Source organism: Akebia trifoliata, chromosome 5, assembly GCF_017979445.1.
Source record: "Akebia trifoliata isolate Shusen 1 chromosome 5, ASM1797944v1, whole genome shotgun sequence".
In the NCBI taxonomy this organism is placed as follows: domain Eukaryota; kingdom Viridiplantae; phylum Streptophyta; class Magnoliopsida; order Ranunculales; family Lardizabalaceae; genus Akebia; species Akebia trifoliata.
In genome coordinates this window covers 26,584,416-26,612,267 of record NC_141379.1, presented here as the reverse complement: position 1 = coordinate 26,612,267, position 27,852 = coordinate 26,584,416, and the positions used below count along the sequence as shown (strand labels likewise).

The following is a 27,852-nucleotide window of genomic DNA, read 5'->3' as shown; positions in this document are numbered from 1 at the left end:
TCAAAAGAAAGAAAAATCCATTCTAACATTCAGCACTCAACGGTCCTGGTCCATTAAGGTATCTCATTTTCTCTCTCTCTCGATTGACTTTGTTTCCTAATGGTGATGATGAAGAGAAGCTATAGGCACGGTGTTTCAGTTCTTCTCCTTTTCATTTTCCGTTGTTTTTGTATTGGTCCACCATCCCATTCCTATGTGGAGGCAGCAAACTCCATTACACAAGGCCAAAAACTAAGGAAGTATGCTACCTTAGTTTCTCCAGACTCATTCTTCACACTAGGCTTCTTTAACTTGGAATCTACCACTCCGACTTACTTGGGGATATGGTACAACGGTGAATCACCACATCATCATTTGGTACCTTCCACTTCGACTTACTGGGGGAGATGGTCATATCATCCGCCATACGAGCCAGACTGGCCACCCAAACGGCAAACCGAATACGTGTGGATTGCAAATCCCAACAACCCAATCTTCGATTCCACTGCTGCTCTAACCATTGATGCTGATGGAAAATTAATAATTATGTATGATGATGGAAGTAACACTAATAGTCACGAATCCATCATTATAAGTTCCGAGAAAGCATCATCAAATGGTAGCACAATCACTGCTACTCTACTAGATTCCGGTAATTTTGTGTTGAATGAAATATATTCTAATGGTAATGGAACAGCTGGGAATCGGGTTCTGTGGCAAAGCTTCGATTATCCTACAAACGTGCTTCTACCCGAGATGAAGCTTGGCATGAATTTGAGAACTGGGAAGAATTGGTCACTTACTTCATGGATCATCTACAAAAACCCTGCTTTAGGGTCTTTCACTCTAGAGGTTGATCGCAATGGTACGAACCAATTAGTCATCTCACGACGAGGGGAGGTTTATTGGAAGAGTGGTGTCTGGAACGGAAATAATTTCGAAAACTTACCTGAATGGACACAAGGGTACCAATATCCATACAATTTCAGCTTCATTTCGAGCAAGGATGAGAGGTACTTCACTTATTCTGCCATGTTGGGTTCTTCTTCCAAGTTAGTTTGGTTATTGGATTCAATGGGACTACTCAAGACGACAGAGATGGATAGCCTCGGTACATATCTTGGTTCTCATTCTCTTAACTGTCGAATCGAAGGGAAAATGATGGGGTGTATCGGTAACAAGCCATCAGAATGCTCGAGTGGTGACGAGTTCCTACGAATTTGGTATCCTCTAACATTAGGTGTTTCTGCAAGTACCAATGATACAAATATGGGTCCCAGCGATTGTGAGAGCCAATGCAGTAGCAATTGTTCTTGTGTTGCTTATGCTTCCATGACCTATGAAGGCATAGGATGTTACTTTTGGTCTAACGAATCAAAGTTAATGTATGGATTCAGTTCTACTCTATCAATTTCGATACGAAAAATTTGGATGCAACAAAATTGGCCGCAACCTTACCACACAGGTATTGGCATAACACCTAGACTTGGTTAGATCACTATTACAAATTTGTAAATATTTACTGAGTAGGCTAAAATTATTAACCTTCAACCTCATCATTTTAGCTTCTTCAACCTTCAATTCTCAAGAACAAGATAAGGGATTTTAGGGAGGTTGAAGATTATGAAATATCGCCAAAAAAGGGATCAACCAATTAATTCAACAAACATGGTAAAATTTTGTCCTTCAAACTCAACATTTTATCCTCTGCAACGTGCAAATCTCGAGAATAAGAGAGGGATTTTAAGAAGGTTGAAGATGATGGGGTTTTGGAACGAAACCCAAAAACATCATTTGTATAATCCCCGGATTTATCTGAATTAAATGAGTTTATCCCCTTTGAAGTAATTGCCATACTGGAATTTCGTTACTGTGGGTAAAAATAAATTTTGATGGGGCACAATCACCTCTGTAGTACAGGTGGCGAGGTGAATCCCTCCCTAAACTCGCAATCGTATTTAGTCTTCGCCTGTGCAGAGGTATTAAATTATCTTTCCTTTGGAAAATCCTGCAATGTACCCATAGTATTAAATTTAGATTCACTTCCAAGAAATATACAGAAATGAAACATTACTAGCGATTTTCAATTCCAATGAAATATTTATTTAATCTTCATTATTTGTTATATATTGAACAAAAAATGAATTAGTTGTAAATAAGACATACAATAGTGAGCCTGTTACATACTATTTTAAATAAGTTGCAGAAAAATAAATGATTTTATACTTCAATGCAGAAAAAAAAAATTGGTGGATATGGCTCATCATTGCAGTGGCAATTGCTTTAGTAATATCCCTTTTGGCCTTCTTAAGCTACTTGATGAGGGAAAAACTCAAACTAAAAGGTAAACTCTCATAATCAATGAGTAAATGACTTTATAGAGCTACATTTCAGCTACAAATCATTTAATTTTTCTCATCATTGCAGAGGCCGTTGCTTTAGTAATATCCCTTTTGGCCTCCTTAAGCCACTTGGTGTGGAAAAAACTCAAAGGTAAACTCTCACAATCAATCGATGAGTAAATGACTTTACAGAGTTACATTTCAGCTACAAATCATTTAATTTTTCTCATCATTGCAGAGGCCGTTGCTTTATTAATATCCCTTTTGGCCTCCTTAGGCTACTTGGCATGGAAAAAACTCAAACTAAAAGGTAAACTCTCATAATCAATCAATGAGTAAATGACTTTATAGAGCTACATTTCAGCTACAAATCATTTAATTTTTCTTATCATTGCAGAGGCTGTTGCTTTAGTAATATCCCTTTTGGCCTCCTTAGGCTACTTGGCATGGAAAAAACTCAAACTAAAAGGTAAACTCTCATAATCAATCAATGAGTAAATGACTTTATAGAGCTACATTTTCAGCTACAAATCATTTTTTTTCCTCATCATTGCAGAGGCCGTTGATTTAGTAATATCCCTATTGGCCTCCTCCTTAATCTATTTGATCCGGAAAAAACTCAATCTAAGAGGTAAACTCTCATAATCAATCTATGAGTAAATAACTATGGAGCCACAAATGATTTTCTCTTTTATTATTGTACCCAAACAGGAGAAACAGACACAATTGAAATGACGGAATTACTTGAATTAGAAACTATAGAAAGACATGGAAAGAAGGGTCATGAATTGGTAACATTCAAGTTCGATACCATAGTGGCAGCCACTGATAACTTCTCATCAAAAAACAAGCTTGGAGAGGGTGGATTTGGACCTGTTTACAAGGTAACCTTTGTTTCCAATAGTTAAGTTGGTAAGAGCACATATGATCTTGCCCTTGGATTAGGGGCTATGAAATTATTTCTCAACGTCCATCTACTACTAGACTTATAATGTCACCTTTATTTCCAATAGGTAAGTGGCAGCATATACTATGCCTGACCTTGCTAACTCTTAGAAATTAGGTCCTTTCAACTCCAATAAAAATAAAAAATTGCATCATGAGATTGAACCCAACCTCCCACTTGGGTGGGATACACACCAACCATCTAAGCTGTCAGTTGGGTGTTTACAAAGTAAGCTTTAAGACTCTTAAAACAACTTTTTTTTTCTTAGGTAACTTGTCACTGATAGAAAATGGATAGATGGAAAAAGTGTTGTCAAATATCTTACCATGATTGAAAGATAAAGGAACTAAAATTGAAAAAACAAAGTTTTGTTGGTAGACATACACACAGAAAATGATCCAATTCAATGGCTAGAAATCTCCATCATGATGGATTTTGGTATCCAGAGCCATTGAAATTGTGGGGTTAAACTTTCATGTGAGCAATCACCCTGTCCAAATGTGCTCCTCGTAGTATTGATATTAAAAAACTGATATTGAATCATCATCAGTCGCACTCAGACGTTGCCTCTGCGCCATGGAAGCCTCCCTAAAAAAAACCCACCTTTTGAAGCTCCCACCATTATCAATGTTTTGCTTGAGTTAACAACAAAATTAACAAACATTGTTGCTTAAATTGTAATCTATTGTTAATATCTACACTTTCTTGAATCAAACATGATTAACATGATTTGGAGCTTTTTTTTTTTGGATGTGTAGGAGCTTTCTCTTATTTCTAATAGGTATTTTTCTTTTCCTTTACATAGAGATTATTAATTATTTCAGGGAATATTACTCGGGGGAGAGGAAATAGCAGTGAAGAGACTTTCGGGAAGTTCAAAACAAGGGTTAATGGAGTTCAAAAATGAGGTTGGACTAATTGCCAAGCTCCAACATAGGAATCTTGTAAGGCTTTTGGGTAGCTGCGTTAAAGGAGACGAAAAGATGTTAATCTATGAATACATGCCCAACAAAAGCTTGGACTCCTTCCTCTTTGGTTTGAGATACTTTCAATGATATATCTATTTATTTGATTTTCCTACTTTCTAATTTATTTGTAAATCATGCTCATTCTTTTTTATGTTGCCGAGTACATTAATGCATGTCTCGGGAATTCTGTTTGGGGCCAAAAAAATCCCTTCCAAAGTCGCTTTTTTTGTTTGGATCGCATCTCATAACAAAATCCTAACAATGGACCAGGTTATGGCTCGGGTTATTCCCTCCATGGTTTTCCTTTTTTCTTTGTAGAAAGAGTGGGGAGACAGGTTGTCATCTCTTTATTCATTGACCCATTGCTACTGATATTTTGAAGCTGTTTTTTGTCCCTCTTTCATGTTTCCTGTTGTTTCCCCAACTCCATCTTGTCTCTTTCAAAGTTGAAAAATCACTTCCTTGAGGCACAAAGAAAGTCATATTTGTTGTAGTGATTATAGAGTAGTTGAATGGAAAAATGCGGTGATTTGATTGGCGAACATCTCTTGAATTATTTCAATTCTTAACGTACTTGACAATATAAACAAAAACAACCCTGCAAAAACATTTCTTGTCACTCATTTGTTTGGTTTTCTTTATTTTGGATATTTATAAAGCAAACACACGGAAGATAACTTAGTATCTATATATACAATTTTTTCTTTGTGGCAGGTCCCATGAGAACAGTACTAGATTGGAAGAAACGTGTGGACATCATCGAAGGGATCGCACAAGGCCTTCTTTATCTACATACCTATTCTAGATTAAGGGTGATTCACAGAGATTTAAAAGCTAGTAACATTTTGCTAGACAATGAGATGAACCCAAGGATATCAGATTTCGGCTTAGCAAGGATTCTTGGATTGACTGAATCTGAAGCAAAAACAAAAAAGATTGCTGGGACACGGTAAGCTAACCACAATTAATACATCTACATGAATACATATATCTCCCCAAAAACATATTTTTGTATTTGTACATTCCTGTTTTCCATTACTAATGGTTTTCTTTAATGGTTGGATCCAGTGGTTATATGTCCCCTGAATATATAATGAAGGGAATTTTCTCTGAGAAGTCAGATGTCTTTAGCTTTGGAGTGTTATTGCTAGAGATTGTCAGTGGAAAGAAGAATAATACCCACTTCAGTAATAATGGACACAATCTCAATCTCATAGGATATGTAAGTTCCTAATATGAAATCCATTTAGTTATTGAAAATTCGATTTTCGATGGTTGAGTTTGCTTCATTTAATAAGTAAAACTGAACTTGCTTGATTGTTTCAGGCATGGGATTTGTGTGAAAAAGGCGCATGTATTGAGCTAATGGATCCGATGTTGGATACTTCATTTCCCAAAGATAAAATGTTAAGGTATATTCAAGTAGGTCTTCTATGCGTACAAGAGAGTGCAACTGATAGACCCACTATGTTGGATGTTGTTTTTATGTTTGCTACTGATTCGCCTCTTCGAAAACGACCAACATTTTCTACCGGGGGCAAGCCAGAAAGTTGTTCTGTAAATGACCTAGCCATGGCTGTGATTGAGGCACGGACATGTTGATGCTATGATGATAATGGGTATTAAGTTATGGTAAACAAATTTTAGTATTTAATGGTTCTGCGTGTATTAGATTTTCGCAACCCATAAACCGAGAGTCCTATTAGGAATTTAATTCCTCGTTTAATGGGAATTTGTTTATAATTAGGAGATTGTCTTTTATCAGGAATTGTTTTTATTTCCTATTAGAATTGAAATCTTTTTTAATTGTTTTGTCCTATTCAAATTTGTCTTTAGTGATTTTGTTTGATTTTATGTTTTTGATCTATATATGCAGAGAAAAGAAGATAGGGAATCTGATCAAGCATTTTGGAGGATATTTTTTAATAATAAAATTTAGTTTTCTTCCTCTAGTTATATTTTGACTTTTCTCTTCCTTTCTTCTCTTCTGTTGCGAATTGCTTGTGTTGTGTCACAAGTTACTAGATCCAACAATTGATATTAGAGCAATGGCTATGGCCAATGGCTCGTTGATGATTTGATAATATTTTGTCAACATTATGTAATAATTGTATCAACACATGTAACACTTTCAGTATTTTTAAAATTTTCAATAATTATTTGAGAATTTATCATTAAAATTAAAAAAAATAAGTTAATGGTTAAGAATGAATAAAAGTTGGGGTACCAATAGAAGTTCTTTTTTTTTCTTTTCTAAATTTTTATTTTTTGGGTTTAGGATTCTACATGAACCTAATCAAAATTGTAAACAACTATTGAAATTATATGAATAAGTGTTATAATGTATTGTAATGTTGAGATTATAATTTGAGTCAAACCTTTGTAATGTTTGAACTTTGAAGAGTGTGTTTTAATCTTTAATTGGGGTGTGATAAATAATTTAAGAAATAGGGGTGTGACAAATAAAATTTGGAGTGCCAATAGCAAGTTTCTAAAAAATCATGATGGAAAAGCTACCTTTGTTAATATTTGCTGAGTTTAGTCTCATATCTGACACATATTGCCTTGTCTCTCTCCTTATAAACTCTTGGGCCTCTCCACTTATTGTCAATTGGTTTTGGACCCCCAAATTTATCATGGTATCAAAGCGAGGCCTTTCTCTCCCCCAAGTCACCCAATTCATATCTCCACGTACTTTGACCCAATCCAGCCCACACATGCGGGGGCATGTTGAGTTTAATCCCACATTGGATACTCATTGCCTTGTCTCTCTTCTTATAACCTATTGGGCCTCCCACTCATTGTCAACTGGTTTTGAGTCCAAATTTATCAATATTAGAGATACTTCATGTAATGTTTCGGTTAATATTAAAATTAGTCCTAATTTTAAGTTTGACCAATATTAGAGATAACTTTGTGTTTTCAAATTGATGACATGCCCCTTAACATAGGTCATTCAAAAATAAGATAAATGACCTAAATGTCAACTACAAAACTATCTCTACAAATCGGATTTGTTATAGAGTTGTGAACTGTAAATCCAATTCACTATCCAAATTCAAAACTAAGCAAACCAATGAACCAAGTAACATTGGGTGAGAGCGTGATTAATTGAGTCACGCTAACGAAACTCTTTCTTCTATGATAGTTAATGCTTTGGCACTTGAGCAAAAGACAATAGGCTGTTTGTGAGTACCCCATGAGATGAGATTTGAACCAAAACTCCCTTGGAGTGAAATGAATTGAGTTGAACGAAAAATACAATGAGTTATATAATTATACTCATGCCTTTTCAATAATTTCACTTTTCAAATCAAGGGAAAATTCCACATTAATTCAAAATATTAAAGCTAATCCTTCCATGTTTTTTGGTAAATATTTGAGATAGTTCTATGTTTTCAAAGTGATGGCATGCCTTATTAATAGGGGATGAGCTAGAAAGGAGTTGGTGGGGGCAATTCCCCCCACAGAACTTTGGACACCCTTATGTTTTCAACTAATTACATGCCCCATTTATCCCCTCCCTGACCTCTCTCTCCCTGTTTGTTTCCCCTCCCTCCCCCCCCCCCCCCCCCCCCCCTTCAATTTTTTGTTGATGACATTGCCTCTTGAACAATCCTTCTCATATATTAATTGGAAATGACTTAAATATCCTTTTCTTCAACTTTTAACCAATAACCTCTGAATTTCTCCCTAAAGCCATTCATCTTCAAGTTCTTCAACTATACAACTAACCATAGTTTGCCCTTACTACAAGAAAATCCTAACTCCACCCCTGCTTAGTAAGTTTGGTTTTCTCTAATATACTAATGTAAAATTATTCAAATGTTACTATTTTCAACTTTTAGTTAAAAAAATAATAATAAAAATAATAATAATAATAATAAAAAAATCCTAAATTTTTCTCTAAAAATTTAGTCCTTGATTTTTCTCATAAAAATTGGTCATCTTCAACCTTTTTGGTAAAAAAATTTTATCCACATCTTCATCTTCAAGATTTCCATTTAGGGTATGTTTGATTGCATGGAAAGTGACTTTCCATGGAATTTGAAATCCATGAAAAAATAGTGATGGAAAATAGGTAGGTTGGAAAATCAAATTCTATTGTTTGATTGTACTTGGATAAAATCATGGGAAAATTATATGAGGAAAAAGAAGAAGAAGAAGGAGAGAAGAAAGAAAATGAGAGGAGGGGAGAGGAAGAAGATGAGGAGGAAGAAAGAGGGGGGAGGATGTAATAGTGGTGACGGCAGAGGTAAGTGAGGAAGAAGAGGAGAGAGTGTGGTGGTGGTGGCGATTGTGACGATGGCGGCAAAGGTAAGTGAGGAAGATGAGGGGAGAACATGGTCGTGGTGGTGACGGAGGTGAAGGATGGACAAAGAAGATGGACGGAGATGGTGATGACGGCAACGACAATAGTGGTAATGGCAACAGTGATGGTGACGATGACGAGGTTAGTGTGATGATGGTGGTGGTAGGGAAGAAGATATGAGAAGAATTGAGGATGAAAATTTTGGGTGGATTTCACTTTCCTACCCATATGGGTGAGAAAGTGAAATTCATGTTTTGGTAGACTTTTTAATTGAGGTGAAAAATGAATTTTCAATTCCATGTGCAATTAAACACTTGAAAAATGTCATTTTTTATGAAAATTGATTTTTCATCCTATTTTTTATTTGCAATCAAACATACCCTATTTCAATCTTGAAACCTCACAGCAAGATTCATTTTTCTTTTGGGAAGAGTAGAAAAACAATGGAATTTTAGATATGGAAAATTCTAGGAAATTTTACAAATGGTTTAAATGGGGGGGGGGGGGGCATCAATTTGAGTTGAGTTTTCAAAGTCTGATTCCAATTCCCTCCTGTGCCTGCATGTCAAGAGTTCGCACAATTTTAATTGATTGGAGATTAGATAAGTCTAACGCTTAAATATCGTAACACGTGACAGGTGGGATAATGTCACGGCCCTATTATTTTGAAGCGAGGTCATGCGGTGCAAGGGGGTCAAATCCACTTGCAAGCCTGTAAAATGATCGTACACCACACACACACATAGCTAGCAAACAAGTAAACGAGACAATACGAGGCAAAGTCCAGAGGCAACTTTGTTGATATAATATTGAATTACACGGTGCAACGTGTTACAAAAGCAATAGATGCGTTACAAGCAAATGATGATCCTATGACACGCGAGACTTCCACGGAGCTGGGCTTCAACAACGTGGGTGTAGGCCGAGGATTGGGATAGCACTGACACCCTTCCTACAAGGTAGATATTTTTCCTTTTCCAGGTTTCTAGAAGGAAACATCAAAAGTGGAGGCCGGTCATACTCCCTTATTACGAGAATGCCACTAAGCTAACAAGTGTTCCCTGGCACGGGGCTGACATGTACCCTAAGCTAACAAATATGCCCTGGTACGGGGCTGACATGGCTGCATAACGAGCCTTACATAGTATTACATGGGTGCTTCTGGGTGACTCCGGGGCGAGCTACACCTAAACTCTAGGTGTCAGAGTACATGGCCGTTACAGTCTCCCCCACCTATTCTGCAGACGTCCTCGTTGCATTGTCCCTGACAAACTCTTCAATCTTCTGCTTGAATGGTTGTAGGTTCTCTGCTCTCTCCCAGGTGGCTTCACATTCTGGCAAGTTTTTCCATGTGACAAAATACTCCATGTGCTGCTGTTTGCTTGAATTGTTGCTGACTTGACGCTCGGTGAGAACTTGATCGACAACATGTTCCGACTGGATTGTTGAACGAGAAGGTGAACGTGTTGGAATGCTGCGTACTGGATCTGCTGGATCTACATGGAATGACTTGAGACAGCTGGCATGGAAGACAGGGTGGATGTTGCGTAACCAGTGCGGTAACTTCAACTTGTAGGAGACCTTGCCGACTTGAGGGAGGATGAGCATTGGACCTTCATAACGCTGTAGTAGGCCCCTGTGTGCTCGCTGTACTCGGTTGAACCTTCTCAACTGATCTTTCTTGAGTAGAACTAAGTCACCAACTTTGAAACGATCTGGTCGACGATGTTCATCAGCCCATTTCTTCATCCGCTTAGACGCTTTTTCAAGGTAAGATCTGGCAATTTCATTGTTGTCCTGCTAAAACTTGGCAAACTTGTACGCCCTTGGACACTGTCCCTGATATCCTGAAACAATAGTATGAAGAGTTAAAAGTTGTTAGCCAGTAATAAGTTCAAAAGGACTCTTGTTAGAGGAAGAACTCTTCTGAAGGTTGAAACAAAACTGTACGACATCAAGTAGATTCGCCCAATCCTTTTGGTTGGCAGTGACAAAATGCCTGAGATACTCCTCCAACATGACATTAAATCTTTCAGTTTGCCCATCTATTTGAGGATGTCCGCTGGTCGAAAAGTCAAGCTGAGACCCAAGTAATCTGAACAGTTTGGTCCAAAACTTCCTTGTAAATCTTGAATCTCTGTCGTTGACAATGTTCTTGGGCACACCCCAATACTTGATGACATGCTTGAGGAATAAGTGCGTTGTTTCTTCTGCTGAGCAATATGTCGAGGTCGATATAAATGTAGCATATTTGGAGAAACGGTTCACAACCACAAGGATGGACCCATACTCTGCAACCTTCGGCAAACCTGAAACAAAGTCCATAGAAACACTTTCCCAAGGCCTTTGGGGGACTGGAAGAGGTTCCAACAGTTCAATTGGTTTGTCGCGCTCGATCTTGTCTTGCTGGCAAATGAGGCAGGTCCTCACATAGTCTAATACATCATCACGGATGTTCGACCAATAGTATCATCGCTCCAAGAGACTAATGTGCGGCGCCAGCCCGGATGGCCAACCCATGGAGTGTCGTGACACTCCATCATCAGTTCTCGTCTTAGCCCGTTCGTACGTGGAACAAACATGCGGCTCTTGGTGGTATATAACAACCCATCCTGAAACCAGAAACGGCGTGGTTTCCCCTTCTATACCATATCCAATATGGCCTTTGTCTGGGGATCACTGTTCAAACTATCATGAATTCTCTGTTGTAAAGTGCTGGTAACCTGAGAAACTTGTCACTAAAGTGTTGCTAGCTCTGCTTTGTGACTCAAGGCATCGGCCACGCTGTTGTTCTTTCTTGACTTGTAATCCAAGGCCAAGTCAAACTTTGCGAGGAATTCTTGCCAACGAGCCTGTTTCTGTGTCAACTTCTTCTGAGTTAGGAAATGGCTCACTACCACATTATCGGTCTTCACATGAACTTGTGATCCTAACAAAGAATGTCTCCAAACTCTCAAACAATGGACGACAGCTAACAACTCTTTTTCCTGTGCATTATAGCGTCTCTCAGCATCATTGAGCTTCCGACTTTCATAAGCAAGCAGATGCCCATCTTGTAACAACACTCCTCCAATAGCAAAGTCAGATGCATCTGTCTGAACTTCAAACGGCTTTGTGATGTTAGGTAGAGCTAAGACTAGGTCTTGCATAACAACAAACTTGAGGTCTTCAAACGCCTCATGACACTTGTCCGACCAGGAGCAAGTGTGATCTTTCTTCAACAGGTCTGTGAGAGGTGCGGCCCGTTTGGAATACCCTTGGATCAAACGTCGATAATAGTTCACAAGACCAAGGAATGACCTAAGTTTTGTGACGGTAGATGGGGTTTTCCATTCATCAATAGCTCGCACTTTCTCCATGTCTATCCGGATCTGTCCATTACCTACTACATGGCCAAGAAACATAATCTGCGCTTGAGCGAATGAATACTTTTCTAGCTTGACATACAACTGATTGTCGCGAAGCACTTGGAATACCTTGCGCAAATGTTGAATGTGCTCTTCAAGGATAGAACTGTATACCACGACATCATCAAGATATACCACAACAAACTTGTCGATGTACGGTCTGAAGAGGTCGTTCATCAAGGTGCAGAATGTCGCAGGTGCGTTCGTAAGGCCGAAGGGCATGACTAAGAACTCATAAGCAACATACCTGGTAGAACAGGTAGTTTTCGGCTCATCTCCATCTGCAACCCGTACTTGATAGTACCCTGATCTCAAATCCAACTTGGAAAAGTACTTGACTGCCCCAAGTTGATCAAACAAATCGGCAATCAGTGGAATCGGATACTTATTCTTGACGGTAACCTTGTTCAGCGCTCGGTAGTCTACACAAAGTCGCAATGAGCCATCATGTTTCTTTTGGAATAAAACAGGTGCCCCATAAGGTGCCTTCGAAGGTCTGATAAATCCAGACTTCAGAAGTCCATCAAGTTGCTTGCGTAGCTCAGCTAGTTCTGGAGGACTCATCCTGTATGGCCCCTTTGCAGGAGGCTTGGCACCAGGTATTAGTTCGATTTGATGATCAATCGGCCTACGCGGCGGTAGGGTCTTCCAAAACTCTCCTACATAACATCATCAAATTCAGTCAAAACCTATTTTACCAATGAGAGAGTTGAACTATGGTCCTAATCATCAGGTTCAACTCGTAAGGTAGCAAGAAACGTTTGCTCACCTTTCTTCAACCTTTTTTCAGCTGAAGGGCTGAGATCATCTTTCCCTCTTCTTTACCTGTAGAGAGAGGAATGAAGCTTGAACTTTCACCTAACAAGCCCAAAGTGTTGGCAAATGGCATCGGAACGGCCATGTTCTGTCGCAAAAAATCTATCCCAATGATAACTCGGAACTCATCGAGTGGAACTACGAGAAGATCTAGCTTACCCTTCCATGGACCTATCTTGATGGCCACGGACTTAGCTAACCCTTGTATAGGAGTGGCCTTGGAGTTAACAGTTTTCATGCTGCTTGAATCCTTTTCGAGCAGGATATTGAGGCGCTTTGCCTCTGTAGGGGCAATGAAGCTATGTGTAGCTCCCGTATCAACCATTGCCTGGGTGGTCTTACCACCAATCTCCACATCAACATACATGAGACCCTTACGCTGACGGATCGTCTTAGTCTCAGAGGTCTGTTTTATTGCTTTCAAAAGATGCATAGCTCCCATGTGAGAAGATTCATTCTCATCTTTCTCACTCGAACTCTCGTGACTAGGGTCACTCTGGGAAGTTAACAATGCGTTCAACTTGCTTCTTTGCGGGCAATTGAACGTCTTATGAGGACCACCACACAAGTAACGCTGAATCTTGCTGCGGTGATTGTTGGACTGGGTACCAGTGTTCTTCAAAAGGAAGGAATCCCGTTGGGATCTCCTGCTTGGACTGTGTCTAAATCCTCCATTTTTACCTTTGGAAGACCCATTGGTGCGATCACTCTGCTGAGAGTACCCTTTCGACTGATTGGATACCTTCTTTCTATTCCCATCCACGGGAGAATAGTCCGTCAACCGCTTAGCTGCGGCAATAGCAGTCGTGAGGTCTTGCACACGTTGTCTCCGTAGTTCTGTCTGAACCCAAGGCTTAAGCCCTTCTGTAAATGAGAACAACTTGTCTTTCTCTGATATATCACGGATATCAAGCATCAATGCAGAAAATTGCTTGATATAGTCATGCACGATACATGTCTGTTGGAGTTGCCTCAACTTTCTGCGGGCAATGAACTCCACATTCTCGGGTAGGAACTGATTCTTCAGCTCCTTCTTGAGGTCTTCCCATGTATCGATGGAGCATTGGCCACTCTCCATCTCGGTGTACTTTATTCACCACCATAGCTTAGCGTCACCTGCAAGATACATAGAAGCAGTTGTTACTTTTACCTCTTCTGAATCCGAACGAGCTGCACGGAAGTACTGTTCCATATCAAACAGGAAGTTCTCGAGCTCTTTCGCATAGCGGGCACCACTGAAGGCACGTGGCTCGAGGACTCGCAAGCGCGAGGGAGAAGCATCACTACCGGTAGGTCGCTCGTTACCAACGGCTCTTACTAGGAGGCCTACCTTAGTAGTGAGCTCCGTAATCTGTTCCTGTAACGTGGTTATGGATCCTCGGGTATCCTCCTCGAGGTCAGTCATTCTGGTTCTGAATGTCTCGGATCTTTCTCCAGCGTGTTCTGGCGATCATTTATTCGCGCAATACCATCAATAATTCCGGATATCATACCTATCTTTTCCTCCAATACCTCAATGCGTTCCTTGTTTGTACGTGGTGCTGGTGTGTTTGGAGCGGGTTGGTCCACAGTACTAGTAGTTCCTCTTACCATCGTTCGCGTGAACTAAATGGAATCTCGGGAGAATAGCTAGGGGGAATACCAACTGTGCTCAAACAACTTTAGCTCTGATACCAGCTGTCACGACCCTATTCTTTCGAAGCGAGGTCGTGCGGCTCAAGGGGGTCAAATCCACTTGCAAGCCTGTAAAATGATCGTACACCACACACACGTAGCTAGCAAATAAGTAAACGAGGCAAAGTCCTGAGGTAACTTTGTTGATATAATATTGAATTACACGGTGCAATGCGTTACAAAAGCAATAGATGCGTTACAAGCAAATGATGATCCTATGACACGCGGGACTTCCACGGAGCTGGGCTTCAAGGGCTTCAACAATGTGGGTGTAGGCCAGGGATAGCACTGACACCCTTCCTACAAGGTAGATATCTTTCCTTTCCCAGGTTTCCAGAAGGAAATATCAAAAGTGGAGGTCGGTCATACTCCCTTATTACGAGAATGCCACTAAGCTAACAAGTGTGCCCTGGCACGAGACTGACATGTACCCTAAGCTAACAGATATGCCCTGGTACGGGGGCTGACATGACTTCATAACGAGCCTTACATAATATTACATGGGTGCTCCCGGGTGACTCCGGGGCGAGCTACACCTAAACTCCAGGTGTCAAAGTACATGGCCGTTACAGATAGGCATATCGCCCAAAGTTAGATTAGTCACCTAAGATGGCGATATTTGAGTTACCAAAAGAGACTAGTAGGGATTGGATGAGAAGGGTGAGGAAAGGAAAATGTCAACCCCAACTTTTCCTTTTAACCTTCTTACTACCTTCCAACGTCAACGTCTGATTTCCAGCATCCAATTCCATACAATACACACGTTTGCTATATCTTGTTCACGTAAGATTCAAATTTAATCGTTCTACATATATTTTTAGGATTTTAAGATTTCATGATTATTTTTTGTAAAGACTATTAGAATTTTATGTAAAAAAAAATCATATTAAAAAAATATTATTTATTTAAAAACAAAATTAATTGAATGAATGACTCGACAGGGGTTAGCTGAGATGGTAAAGAGAGATTGGGTTTGCACCCTCGAATCTTTATGTCCCTTCACAATAAATGCGACTACTTACTTGTCCTAACATGTGACTAGGTGGGAAGTTGCGTGTGCCCAGGGAAATTAGTCTTACCAAAGGTAGGGAAACTCCCTAGATTTAAAAAGAAAAATCTAATTGAATGATTTTTTTGTATACTCTTAATTGTGAACCACTTTTAGGTTTAAGTTCACCCAAGGGTAATGGTTATGATAGTTGTGGGAGGTATAATTTCATCTTATTAGAAATGCGACACATAGCATCTATAGTTGAAGATGAAACATAAGGCTGATCCAGCAATAGATCACAGGAAATTGAAGAAGAATGTAATGTTCATTTAGATTTAAATTTGGGAGTTCGATAGTCATCAAATTTCAACACCTTGAATCAAGTTTAAAAAGGATTTTTCTTTTTCTTTTTTTTAATTTGATTTTTTCTTGAAATCTAAAAGTTGTGGTGTTGGATTGTCAATTTGATAATTCATATGGCCCAACGATTATTAGTAAGATTTAAAATCTTAATTAGCTAGTCATGCTAACCTGATTAATAAAGTAAAGGTTTGGTGGGTAGCAAATTTGATAAAATAAAGTAGTTTTTGTGACAAAATTACGACAAATAGGTCTGGCCAACATCAACAGCTCATTAAAGTAACCTTTTCTCTCTCTCCCTCGATGATAATTAGTTACAGCTTGCTCATCTGTTCTCCAATGGTGATGATGAAGAGAAGCCATACCATGCCCATTGTGCTCCACTTCTTCTCCTCCAACTCCTTTTCATTTTCCTTCGTTTTTGTAAGGGACAATCACGATCCCATGTGGAGGTAGCAAACTTCATCAAACAAGGCCAACAACTAAGCAACTTTGAGACCTTTCTCGAGAGTCCATCTTCACACTAGGCTTCTTTAACTTCAAACGTTCTACTTGGACTTACTTAGGGATATGGAATTTCAGTGGTACATACGTGTGGATCGCCAATCGTGACAACCCAATCTTCGATTCCACTGGTGTTCTCACCATTGATGCTAATGGAATTTTGAAAATTATGTATGACGGAAGTAATACTAAGTCCATCATTTTAGGTTTCGAGAAAGCATCAAATGGTAGCACTGTGACTGCTACTCTACTAAATTCTGGCAATTTTGTGTTGAATGAAATATATTCTAATGGTAATGGAACTGGACGTCTGGTACTATAGTAGAGCTTCGAATATCCAACCGACCTTCTTCTAACTGGAATGAAGCTTGGCCAGAATTTAAAAACTGGGAAGAATTGGTCACTTACTTCATGGATCAGCGATAAAATCCCTGCTTCAGGGGCTTTCACTCTAGAGATTGATCCAAATGGTACCAACCAATTGGTTATCACATGACGAGGGGAGGTTTATTGGAGGAGTGGTGTCTGGAACGGAAATAATTTCGAAAATGTACTTGAATTGACAATTGCACCCATTCAGAATCAGAGATTTAATATCTATTTATACCAATACAATTTCAGCTTTGTTTCGAATAAGGAAGAGAGGTACTTCAGTTATTCTGCTATGTTGGGTTCTTCCAAGTTAATTTGGTTGACGAGTTCGATGGGGCCACTTGTCAAGATAGAGATGGACAGCGTCGATACATATAGATATATGGATGCTAATTTGGTTGTGTGTGGAAGAACTTTCACAAAGGGGTGTGTGGGTCACAAGGCATCAGCTTGCAGGAGTGGTGACAAGGAGTTTGAGAAAAGGAGTGATATGTCAGGTGTTCCTACAAGTACCAATGATCCAAATATGGGTCTCAGCGATTGTGAGACCCGATATAGGAACAATTGTTCTTGTGTTGTCTTTGCTTCCATGACCAAAGAAGGGACCGGATGTTACTTTTGAGCTAAGGGATCAAAATATATTGGGGAACCATACAACTTTAGACAACAAATATATCTTCTTCCCTCAAAACAAGGTAAGCCACTCATCACTTAGATTTGGTTAGATCACTATCACAAATTCAGCACAATATCAAGATGGGGAATTTAGGGAGGTTGAAGATTATGAAAAATGACTAAATAAGGGACCAACCAATATTTAATTCACCGAATAGGGTAAAATATTGTCCTCCAACCTCAATATATTATCTCCTTCAATCTTCAAATCTCAAGAATAAAATATGGATTTTAGAAAGGTTGAAGATTATGCGTTTTTGGAAAGAAATCCAAAAACATTATTTGCATAATCCCCAATTTTTTTTCTTTCTCAAAACTTTTACAGATTTATCTGAATTAATTGAGTTTACCCAAACATTATTACTATGGGGGGTAGACATAAATTTTGATGGGGCACAATCACCTCTTTAGTGCAGGTGACGAGGTGAATCCCTTCCTAAACTCCCAAACATATGAGTCCGACTTTGAATCAGGCAGGCCGCTTCAAAATTTTGAAGGAACCATCCTTGTTACAAGACACATGGCGTTTTGAATTTATTTCATGCCCTTAATTTGGAAAACCTCCTTGGAAATGTCATGTGTAATCCAACGGAGAGAGTTTCTTCAAAATTTTGAAGCAGCTTGCCCCACTTCAAAGTTTTATACAAACATATTTGATCTTGCCTAGTATTAAATTATCTTTCCTTTAAAACATCCTATAATGTACCCATAATGTTAAATTTGGCGTGAAATAGTCGTGGACCCCATAAAGGCATTTTCGTAATTTTGTTGAATTTGGTGAAAATTGGCGCAACAGTTTATTTGATTTTAATTTGTTATTTTATTTGTTTGAAAGGATTTTCCTAAGCGTAATGTAAGTTTTAAGGATGTTTTAATATTAGGGGTACTTTGGTAATTTGATCATTTTTAGTGATTTTTCTCTTAAAGCTTCTTTTTGTTTGAAAATGATGATTTTTATGTTTTGGGTCATATTTTCCTTGCGTATCATGATTTCTAAAGTCTTACTTGTTTGAAATACTTCATCCGAATTTCTGAAACATATCTAATAATAAATAAAAAAAACATTGGAATATTCATTCATCATTGGAAACCGTCAAAATCGGATTGACGAGTTAATTAATCAGGTGTATGCAAAAATGGGGTGTCTACAGTAGGTCCCTCCAAATAATGTGTCTAACTCTTCAACATCTTCCAATCCCTTATAATGCCATTGTGCATTAGTTTTATTTTTTTACAAAATAAATAAACTTGTTTTATAAGTTGAATAAGTAAAAATGACATTCATATTTGGTGATTTAATAAAAAATTATATCCAATCAAGAGTCCCACTAGTCATCACTCGCCAATACCTTATTGTTAACAGCATCGTAACCCACACCACTACATGTTTCTAGTTTAATCCATCTAGTCCAAATATCTTTAGTTTTATCACAATGATTCCCATATTTCTTCTAAGTGTAACAAAGCCCAATCTTTATCTGGAATTGCTTGATTAGAGATGAATATCCCAATACATTAAATGAAGTACTAGATAGTTTTCCTTCTTAACCAATTCCACACATATATCAACCCAAATCTTATGAAGATGGAATATCTATCTTGCGAAATCAATTTTTGACTCTGATTCTCTCGGTTATGTTACTTTTTGTCTCGCTATCTAATAAAAATAATTCTTAAATAAAATCTAGTCATCAAACTTGTTTTATCCATCTAAGTATCCAACTAATCTAACAACACCCTAACAACCTAAAAAGAGGATGTTATGAAATGGAGATTCCATTGTCTCTCAAAAATTGCATAAATTTTCCCATTCTAAAGAAAAGCCGAACGAAGAACTAAAATTAATTTATTTTAATCATATGTAAATAAATGTTAAAAATATCAAAAAGAGCAGCAAAATCTAGAAATAATGTAATCAATCATTTGATCTTAAAGTAAGTCTAAATTTAATATGTCATGTAATTTATCTTTCTCGCAATATATTTGTGATGAAACATAAAAAATTTATGATTTTTATTTTTTCAATGATACGATATGATTATGAAATCGACATTGGACTCAACATTCAAAGTCAGATTCGGTGTAGAATTGGATAGCATGAGTGGATCAAGTGAAGGAACCCGTTTCGCCAATGCATTCGATGATTCGAGCACGATGACTTTGTGGAGATATGTCGATATTTTGTGACAAATCAAGAGGTTTCTTATAATGTTGGATTACAAGCCAAATTAAAGAAAAATATGAAAATTATAGATAGTTTTATGTACAAGCTACTTCGTAACAAGATCGAACAAGTCTCTAATTTGAAACACCATTGTTTGGTAAGTTAAAAAATAAAATAAAATAAAAAGTGTTTGAACAAGTCTCTAATTTGAAATCAAAATTGGTGAGTGGGGCAGGTGAGGGCAATGGTTGTTCGTGAGTGAAGGAGGTAAAGCTATGGTTGTTGGTGAGTGAAAAATGTAAAGGTGAGGACGATGGATGTTGGTGAGTGAATGAGGTGAGGACGACAATTGTTGGTGAGTGAAAGAAGTGAAGGTGAATGCGATGATTGTTGGTCAGTGAAGGAGATGAAGGCGATGGCAGTTAGTGAGTAAAGGAGGTGAGGACAATGGTGAGGGCGATGGCTTGGTCAGTGAAGGAGGTAAGGAAAGTTGAGAGAGGTTTGTGTTTGAGCAACAAAAATAAAAATCGAAAGAGAACACCTCAAAAAGTCGTTAATGTCTTGATGCCCTAAAATTGTCGAGATTTTCTCTTCACAACAGTTGTGAAGTCAAGTTACCATTAACGATTTTTCCCTTTTTTTAGGTTAAGTTTGGCTGGAAAATACATTAAAGATGAAAGGTATTTTCGTAACTTCGCTTGAGTCGTTTTACATTCTTTAGCTTTGCATAAAACCCATTTCATGAAGCACCTCTTGGACAACTTCAGGTAGGAGCTATTTTAGGCTTCATTGTAAATCTGTAGGAGCAATAAAAGCCCAAATGAACATCAGTTCATTGGATTTTTGGGTTTAAAAGTGAAAAAAGCCAACAAAAAAAAAAAACTACCCATAGAAGCCCAAACAAACAGGTTCTTAGCTTTTTTATCATCTTTTAAAAGCTCCAAAGTTTCTAAGAATGTAACTCAATCAATATCTAACATAGTTTCAAGTGTAGCAATTACTTGTCTTTTTGTTGAAGAATTTTGATTTTCACCTTTTCTTATTTGCCAATAAAGTAATAGAAACAACTATCTCATTAATAGCATCTACCATGCCCTCTCCAGTACTCCTTCGTAGCTTCTTAATTGCACGGGAACTTGATGGTTTTGTCGATCAACACTTTTTACGTTGATTTGATGGATCAATATTTTTATCTAAATTTGTAGTATCTTGTATATCATCAATCACATCTTAATTATCATGAATTGGATTTGAATATTGCTCACATCCCAAATCCTCACCATTATTTACTCTTGCATCATCGTTGTTGATGTCTATATCTTGGGGGTGCTCTATTATACTTTCCAGTAGCACAACCATCACCAAATATTATGCACAACTTATTGTAGCAAGTCATGCTCTTAGTTCTCCAAGTTCTCATCTCTGGGTGTATCTGCATATGATAGAGATTAACTATTTATATAATGTAAAAAAATTTATGAAAGTTATATATATTTTGAGTAAATAAGATGTGCACCTTAATATAATCATCCCAAACTCTATCATCTGTTGTCACCATTTCTTTTGCATCATCCCACCCAAATCCACTTTGATTAAGTAAATTCTTTATAATATTGTAATTCTTCTTTAAAGTCTTGTTACAATTTTTCAAAACTTCCCCATTATAATAAGGTCTAAATTTCGCATTAAAATGTTCTACCATCTTCTTCCAAGCATTTTTATTAATTTGACCAGTGAGTAGTTGTCTATCATGCACTTGATCTACCATGAGATTTATAAAATATAGATCCATTGGTGATGTCCACTTAGTCATTACTTGTTCATTATTAGTGGCAATTTTGCTATTAGAAGATTTTTTTATCTATTTTTCTATTTTTTTAAACTAATAAAAAAAATTATATCAACCACTTGAAACAATTTAACAATAATCATAAAATTTAAACATCATCGTGATATTGGTTTGTCTAGCCAGATCAACAAGATAGTGTAGGACATCCTACCAACTACCATCTTTTACTCCTAAGAAAATTTTGAATTAAGAAATCTAAATATTTGCTGAAAAGGACTCACCCTAATTAGATTCAATAGAGAGTATAGTGTCCTCTAAAAAAAAATACTACCATTCAATTAAACGTGCAAACATATAAAAAAATTGGAAAACAATACATCATAGTCAATCTTTTTTAAAATTATTCATTCATTAGTATGTCTTAAAATCTTACTAAATAGGTTAGGAAAGTGTTTTTCATATTTACTTCTTTCAATTACAGAGAGCCTATTCACATACAGAATCGTAAAGGTATTAAATTCTTCGAAGCCATAAAAATGATAAGACTGGTAAAGAGCATCAAAGAGACTTGTGGTAGTTGTTACCTTGATGAGAGAATAGTCGAGATTGATTAGAGAGATTTTCTCTAATCTTTAAAATAAAAGTTTATGAAAATTGGGAAAGAGGAATCCCGATCTTTTGGTGAGATTCTTCTTTTCCAATTTTTAACTCGCGCTAATCTTGTGTAAGTTACGCTAATCATTTTTATTTTTATTTTTATTTGTTAAACAAACATGATTTTTGAGGAAAGTGTATCTTACACGATATGTTAGAAAATCTAACTCGAGGGACAAACAGTCTTAGGGTTTTTATCTCTACAAGAGTCGTAGAAGCTTAACTCACAATATATCTTTTCATCCTAATTATGAAGATTTAAGATTTGTGAAAATTTTATTTTATTTTTTATTTTATTTTATTTTATTTATTTATTTTTTTAAATCTCATTTATGATGTAGATACCACTTCAACGTTTGATGTGGATACCACTTCAACGTTTGTTAGGTAACAAACTTGACAAAGGAAGGTTTGGTTGGTAACAATGACTTGAAGATGTCAGAATTTCGAAAACTTTGAGGGAGCTTTTGTAATAAAAATGTGACAGCCAAGTCTGCCACTTGAATCTGTTAAATTATAATTGAAAGTTTCAAATGGTTGACCTGAAGGACAAAAGTTTCTTCCAAACATTTTTTTTAATTTTTATAATTAATTTAGACTTTGACTTTTTTTAGATAATTTTCGCAAGAAATAAAACAGATGTTCGATTATGATCATATTCACAACTTTACTCTGTTTTCCAATGGTGATGATGAAGAGAAGCCATACCCATACCCATGGTGCTTCACTTCTTCTTCTTCTCCTCCAACTCCTTCCCCTTTTCCTTTGTGAGGGACAATCATCATCCCATGTGGAGGTACCAAACTCCATCAAACAAGGCCAAGAACTAAGCTACTTTGAGACCTTAGTTTCTGGAGAGCCCATGTTCACACTAGGCTTCTTTAACTTCAAACCTTATACTACTAGGACTTACTTAGGGATATGGAACAGACGTGGTACATACGTGTGGATCGCCAATCGTGACAACCCAATCTCCGATTCCACTGGTGTTCTCACCATTGATGCTGATGGAATTTTGAAAATTATGTACGATGGAAGTAATACTAAGTCCATCGTTTTAAGTTCCAAGAAAGCATCAAATGGTAGCACTGTGACTGCTACTCTACTAAATTCTGGTAATTTTGTGTTGAATGAAATATACTCTAATGGAACCGGAGATCAGGTACTGTGGCAGAGCTTCGATTATCCAACCGACGTTCTTCTAACTGGAATGAAGCTTGGCCAGAATTTAAAAACTGGGAAGAATTGGTCACTTACTTCATGGATCAGCGATAAAATCACTGCTTCAGGGGCTTTCACTCTACAGATTGATCCAAATGGTACCAACCAATTGGTTATCACACGACGAGGGGAGGTTTATTGGAGGAGTGGTGTTTGGAACGGAACTAATTTCGAAAACGTACCTGAATTGGCATTCGCACCCATTCGGAATCAGATATATATTACCTGCTATCAATACCAATACCTGTTCAGCTTCGTTTCGAATAAGGAAGAGAGGTACTTCAGTTATTCTCCTACGATGGGTTCTTCTTCCAAGTTAATTTGGTTGATGAGTTCGACGGGGCAACTCGTCAAGAGTGAGATGGACAGCGTCACTGCACATGGGGATTTCAATTTGGTTGTGTGTGGAAGAAATTCCACGAAGGGGTGTGTCGGTAACAAGGCGTCAGCTTGCAGGAGTGGTGACGAGGAGTTCGAGCCAAGAAGTGTTGTTATGTCAGGTGTTCCTACAAGTACCAATGATTCAAATATGGGTCTCAGCGATTGTGAGACCCAGTGCAGGAACAATTGTTATTGTGTTGCCTTTGCTTCCATGACCAAAGAAGGGATAGGATGTTACTTTTGGGCTAAGGGATCAGAGTTTACTGAGGAATCATACTACTTTAGACAAGAAATATATCTTCTTCCCTCAACACAAGGTAAGCCACACATAACCTAGATTTGGTTAGATCACTGTCACAAATTCAGATCAATATCAAGATAGGGATTTTAGGGAGGTTGAAGATTATGAAAAATGACCAAATAAGGGACCAACCAATATTTAATTCACCAAACAGGGTAAAATATTGTCCTCCAACCTCAATATATCATCTTCTTCAACCTTCAAATCTCAAGAATAAGATATGGATTTAAGAAAGGTTGAAGATGATGTGTTTTTGGAAAGAAATCCAAAAACATTATTAGTATAATCCCCAGTTTTTTCTTTCTCAAAACTTTTTCAGATTTATCTGAATTAATTGAGTTTACCCAAACCTTATTACTATGGGGGTAGACATAAATTTTGATGGGGTACAATCACCTCTTTAGTGCAGGTGACGTGGTGAATCCCTCCCTAAACTTCCAAACATATGAGTCCGGCTTGAAGTAGGCAGAGGCCCCTTCAAAACTTTGAAGGAACCATCCTTGTTACAAGACACATGGCTTTTTGAATTTATTTCACACCCTTAATTTGGAATACCTCCTTGGAAATGTCACATGTAGTCCAATGGAGAGAGTTTCTTCAAAATTTTGAAGTGGCCTGCCCGCTTCAAAGGTTTTTCCAAACATATTTGGTCTTGCCTAGTATTAAATTATCTTTCCTTTAAAATATCCTGTAATGTGCCCATAATGTTGAATTTGGATACACTTCCAAGAAATGTATAGAAATGAAACATTATAGCGGATTTCAATTTCCATGACATATTTATTTAACTTTTATTATTTGTTATATACTAAATAAATAAATAAAATGAATTGACTGTAAATAAGACATACAATAGTGAGCCTGTTACATACCATTTTAAATAATTTGCATTCGTTCTTCAATGCAGAGAAAAAAAAGGAAAAGGAAAAGGAAAAGAAAAAGAACTGGTGGATTTGGCTCATTATTGCAGTAGCAATTGCTTTAGTAATATCCCTGTTGGCCTCCTTAATCTACTTGGTGCGGAAAAAACTCAAACTAAGAGGTAAACCCTCATAATCAACAACGCCCATAATCAATCTATGAGTAAATGACTATTGAACTACAAATCATTTTTTCTCTTTTATTATTGTACCCAAACAGGAGAAACAGACACAATTGAAAAGACGGAATTACTTGAATTAGAAACTATAGAAAGACAAGGAAAGAAGGATCATGAGTTGGTGCTATTCAAGTTTGATACCATATTGGCTGCCACAGATAACTTCTCACCAAAAAATAAGCTTGGAGAGGGTGGATTCGGACCTGTTTACAAGGTAACCTTTGTTTCCAATAGTTAAGTTGGTAAGAGCACATATGATCTTGCCCTTGGATTAGGGGCTATGAAATTATTTCTCAATGTCCATCTACGACTAGACTTACAATGTCACCTTTATTTCCAATAGGTATGTGGCAGCATATGCTATGCCGGACCTTGCTAACTATTAGAAATTAGGTCCTTTCAACTCCAATAAAAATAAAAATTTGCATCATGAGATTGAACCCAACCTCCCACTTGGGTGGGAGACACACCAACCATCTAAGCTGTCAGTTGGGTGTTTACAAAGTAAGCTTTAAGACTCTTAAAACAACTTTTCTTTCTTTGGTAAATTGTCACTGGTAGAAAATGGATGGATGGAGAAAGTGTCATCAAATATCTTTCCATGATTGAAAATACAACGTTTTGTTGGTAGACATGACATACACACAGAAAATGATCAAATTCAATGGCTAGAAATCTCCATCATGATGGATTTTGGTATCCTGAGCCATTGAAATTGGGGGGTTAAAGTTTCATGTGATCAATCACCCTGTCCAAATGTGCCCCTCATAGTATCGATATTAAAAAACTGATATTGAATCATCATCAGTCACACACAGACATTGCCTCTGCATCATGGAAGTCTCCCTCGAAAAAACCCACCTTTTGAAGCTCTCACCATTATCAATGCTTCACTTGAGTTAAGAAGAAAATTAACAAACATTGTTGCTTAAATTGTAATCTATTGTTAATATCTAGACTTTCTTGAATTAAACATGATTAGGAACCTTTTTTTTTTTTTTTTGATGTGTAGGAGCTTTCTCTTATGTCTAATAGGTATTTTTCTTTACCTTTACATAGAGATTATTAATTATTTCAGGGAAGATTACTCGAGGGAGAGGAAATAGCAGTGAAGAGACTTTCGGGAAGTTCAAAACAAGGGTTAATGGAGTTCAAAAATGAGGTTGGACTAATTGCCAAGCTCCAACATAGGAATCTTGTAAGGCTTTTAGGTAGCTGCATCAAAGGAGACGAAAAGATGTTAATCTATGAATACATGCCCAACAAAAGCTTGGACTCCATCCTCTTTGGTTTGAGATACTTTCAATGATATCTATTTATTTGATTTGCTTTACTTTCTAATTTATTTGTAAATCATGCTCATTATTTTTTATATTGCCGAGTAAATTAATGCATATCTCGGGAATTCTGTTTGGGGCCAAAAAAATCCCTTCCAAGGTCGCTTTCTTTGTTGGATCGCCTCTCATAACAAAATCCTAACAATGGACCAGGTTATGGCTTGGGTTATTCCCTCAGTGGTTTTCTTTTTTCTTTGTAGAAAGAGTGGGGAGACAGTTTGTCATCTCTTTATTCCTTGTCCCATTGCTACTGATATTTTGAAGCTGTTTTTTGTCCCTCTTTCATTTTTCCTGGTGTTTCCGTAACTCCATCTTGTCTCTTTCCTAGTTGAAAAATCTCTTCCTTGAGGCACAAAGAAAGTCATATTTGTTGTAGTGATTATATCATACACAAGGAAGGTAACTTAGTATCTATATATATAAAATTTTCTTTGTGACAGGTTCCATGAGAACAGTACTAGATTGGAAGAAACGTGTAAACATCATTGAAGGGATCGCACAAGGCCTTCTTTATCTACATACCTATTCTAGATTAAGGGTGATTCACAGAGATTTAAAAGCTAGTAACATTTTGCTAGACACTGAGATGAACCCAAGGATATCAGATTTCGGCTTAGCAAGGATTTTTGAATTGACTGAATCTGAAGCAAAAACAAAAAAGATTGCTGGGACACGGTAAGCTAACCAGAATTAATACATCTACATGAATACATATATCTCCCCAAAAGCATATTTTTGTATTTGTACATTCCTGTTTTCCATTACCAATGGTTTTATTTAATGGTTGGATCCAGTGGTTATATGTCTCCTGAATATATAATGAAGGGAATTTTCTCTGAGAAGTCGGATGTCTTTAGCTTTGGAGTGTTATTGCTAGAGATTGTCAGTGGAAAGAAGAATAATACCCACTTCAGTAATAATGGACACAATCTCAATCTCATAGGATATGTAAGCTCCTAATATGAAATCCATTTAGTTATTGAAAATTCGATTTTCGATGGTTGAGTTTGCTTCATTTAATAAGTAAAACTGAGCTTGCTTGATTGTTTCAGGCATGGGATTTGTGTGAAAAAGGCGCATGTATTGAGCTAATGGATCCGATGTTGGATACTTCATTTCCCAAAGATAAAATGTTGAGGTATATTCAAGTAGGTCTTCTATGCGTACAGGAGAGTGCAACTGATAGACCCACTATGTTGGATGTTGTTTTTATGTTTGCTACTGATTCGCCTCTTCGAAAACGACCAACAATTTCTACCGAGGGCAAGCCAGAAATTTGTTCCGTAAATGACTTAGCCATGGCTGTGATTGAGGCACGGACATATTGATGCTATGATGATAACGGGTATTAAGTTATGGTAAACAAATTTTAAATTTTTTTTTTCGTATTAATGGTTCTGCATGTATTAGATTTTCATAACCCATAAACCGGGAGGAGTCCAATTAGGAATTTAATTCCTCTTTCAATGGGAATTTGTTTATTATTAGGAGATTGTCTTTTATTAGGAATTGTTTTTATTTCCTGATTGAATTAGAATCATTTTTAGTTGTTTTTTCTTA

The 27,852-nt window shown here is 37.3% G+C and overlaps 1 protein-coding gene across 8 annotated transcripts; it reads left to right on the top strand.

The window, feature by feature from the left end:
* Nucleotides 1–42: 42 nt before the first annotated feature.
* LOC147401843 (G-type lectin S-receptor-like serine/threonine-protein kinase CES101) lies at nucleotides 43–27,852 on the top strand. 8 transcript variants are annotated; one of them, XM_086443257.1, is made up of 12 exons: nucleotides 53–1,444; nucleotides 2,216–2,323; nucleotides 2,407–2,472; nucleotides 2,560–2,631; nucleotides 2,719–2,790; nucleotides 2,878–2,952; nucleotides 3,033–3,205; nucleotides 4,092–4,302; nucleotides 4,950–5,184; nucleotides 5,304–5,457; nucleotides 5,562–5,867; nucleotides 6,112–6,375. In XM_086443257.1, the coding sequence occupies exons 1-11, from the start codon at nucleotides 100–102 to the stop codon at nucleotides 5,835–5,837; spliced, it is 2,787 nt and encodes a 928-aa protein (XP_086299383.1). In that variant the 5' UTR covers nucleotides 53–99; the 3' UTR covers nucleotides 5,838–5,867; nucleotides 6,112–6,375. The 8 variants fall into 8 exon arrangements, with proteins under 8 accessions (XP_086299384.1, XP_086299386.1, XP_086299388.1 ...); XM_086443258.1 differs by lacking the exons at nucleotides 4,092–4,302; nucleotides 4,950–5,184; nucleotides 5,304–5,457; nucleotides 5,562–5,867; nucleotides 6,112–6,375 and adding exons at nucleotides 26,034–26,244; nucleotides 26,733–26,967; nucleotides 27,087–27,240; nucleotides 27,345–27,852 and having other exon boundaries at nucleotides 43–1,444; XM_086443256.1 differs by lacking the exon at nucleotides 6,112–6,375 and having other exon boundaries at nucleotides 5,562–6,062.

Bases quoted from the DNA above. Each gene is read 5' to 3' on its own strand.
- LOC147401843 (XM_086443258.1), top strand. From the start codon at position 100: ATGGTGATGATGAAGAGAAGCTATAGGCACGGTGTTTCAGTTCTTCTC. The intron at 2,473-2,559 runs GTAAACTCTCAC...TCATCATTGCAG, and splicing joins GGTGTGGAAAAAACTCAAAG to AGGCCGTTGCTTTATTAATA. The intron at 2,953-3,032 runs GTAAACTCTCAT...GTACCCAAACAG, and splicing joins GAAAAAACTCAATCTAAGAG to GAGAAACAGACACAATTGAA.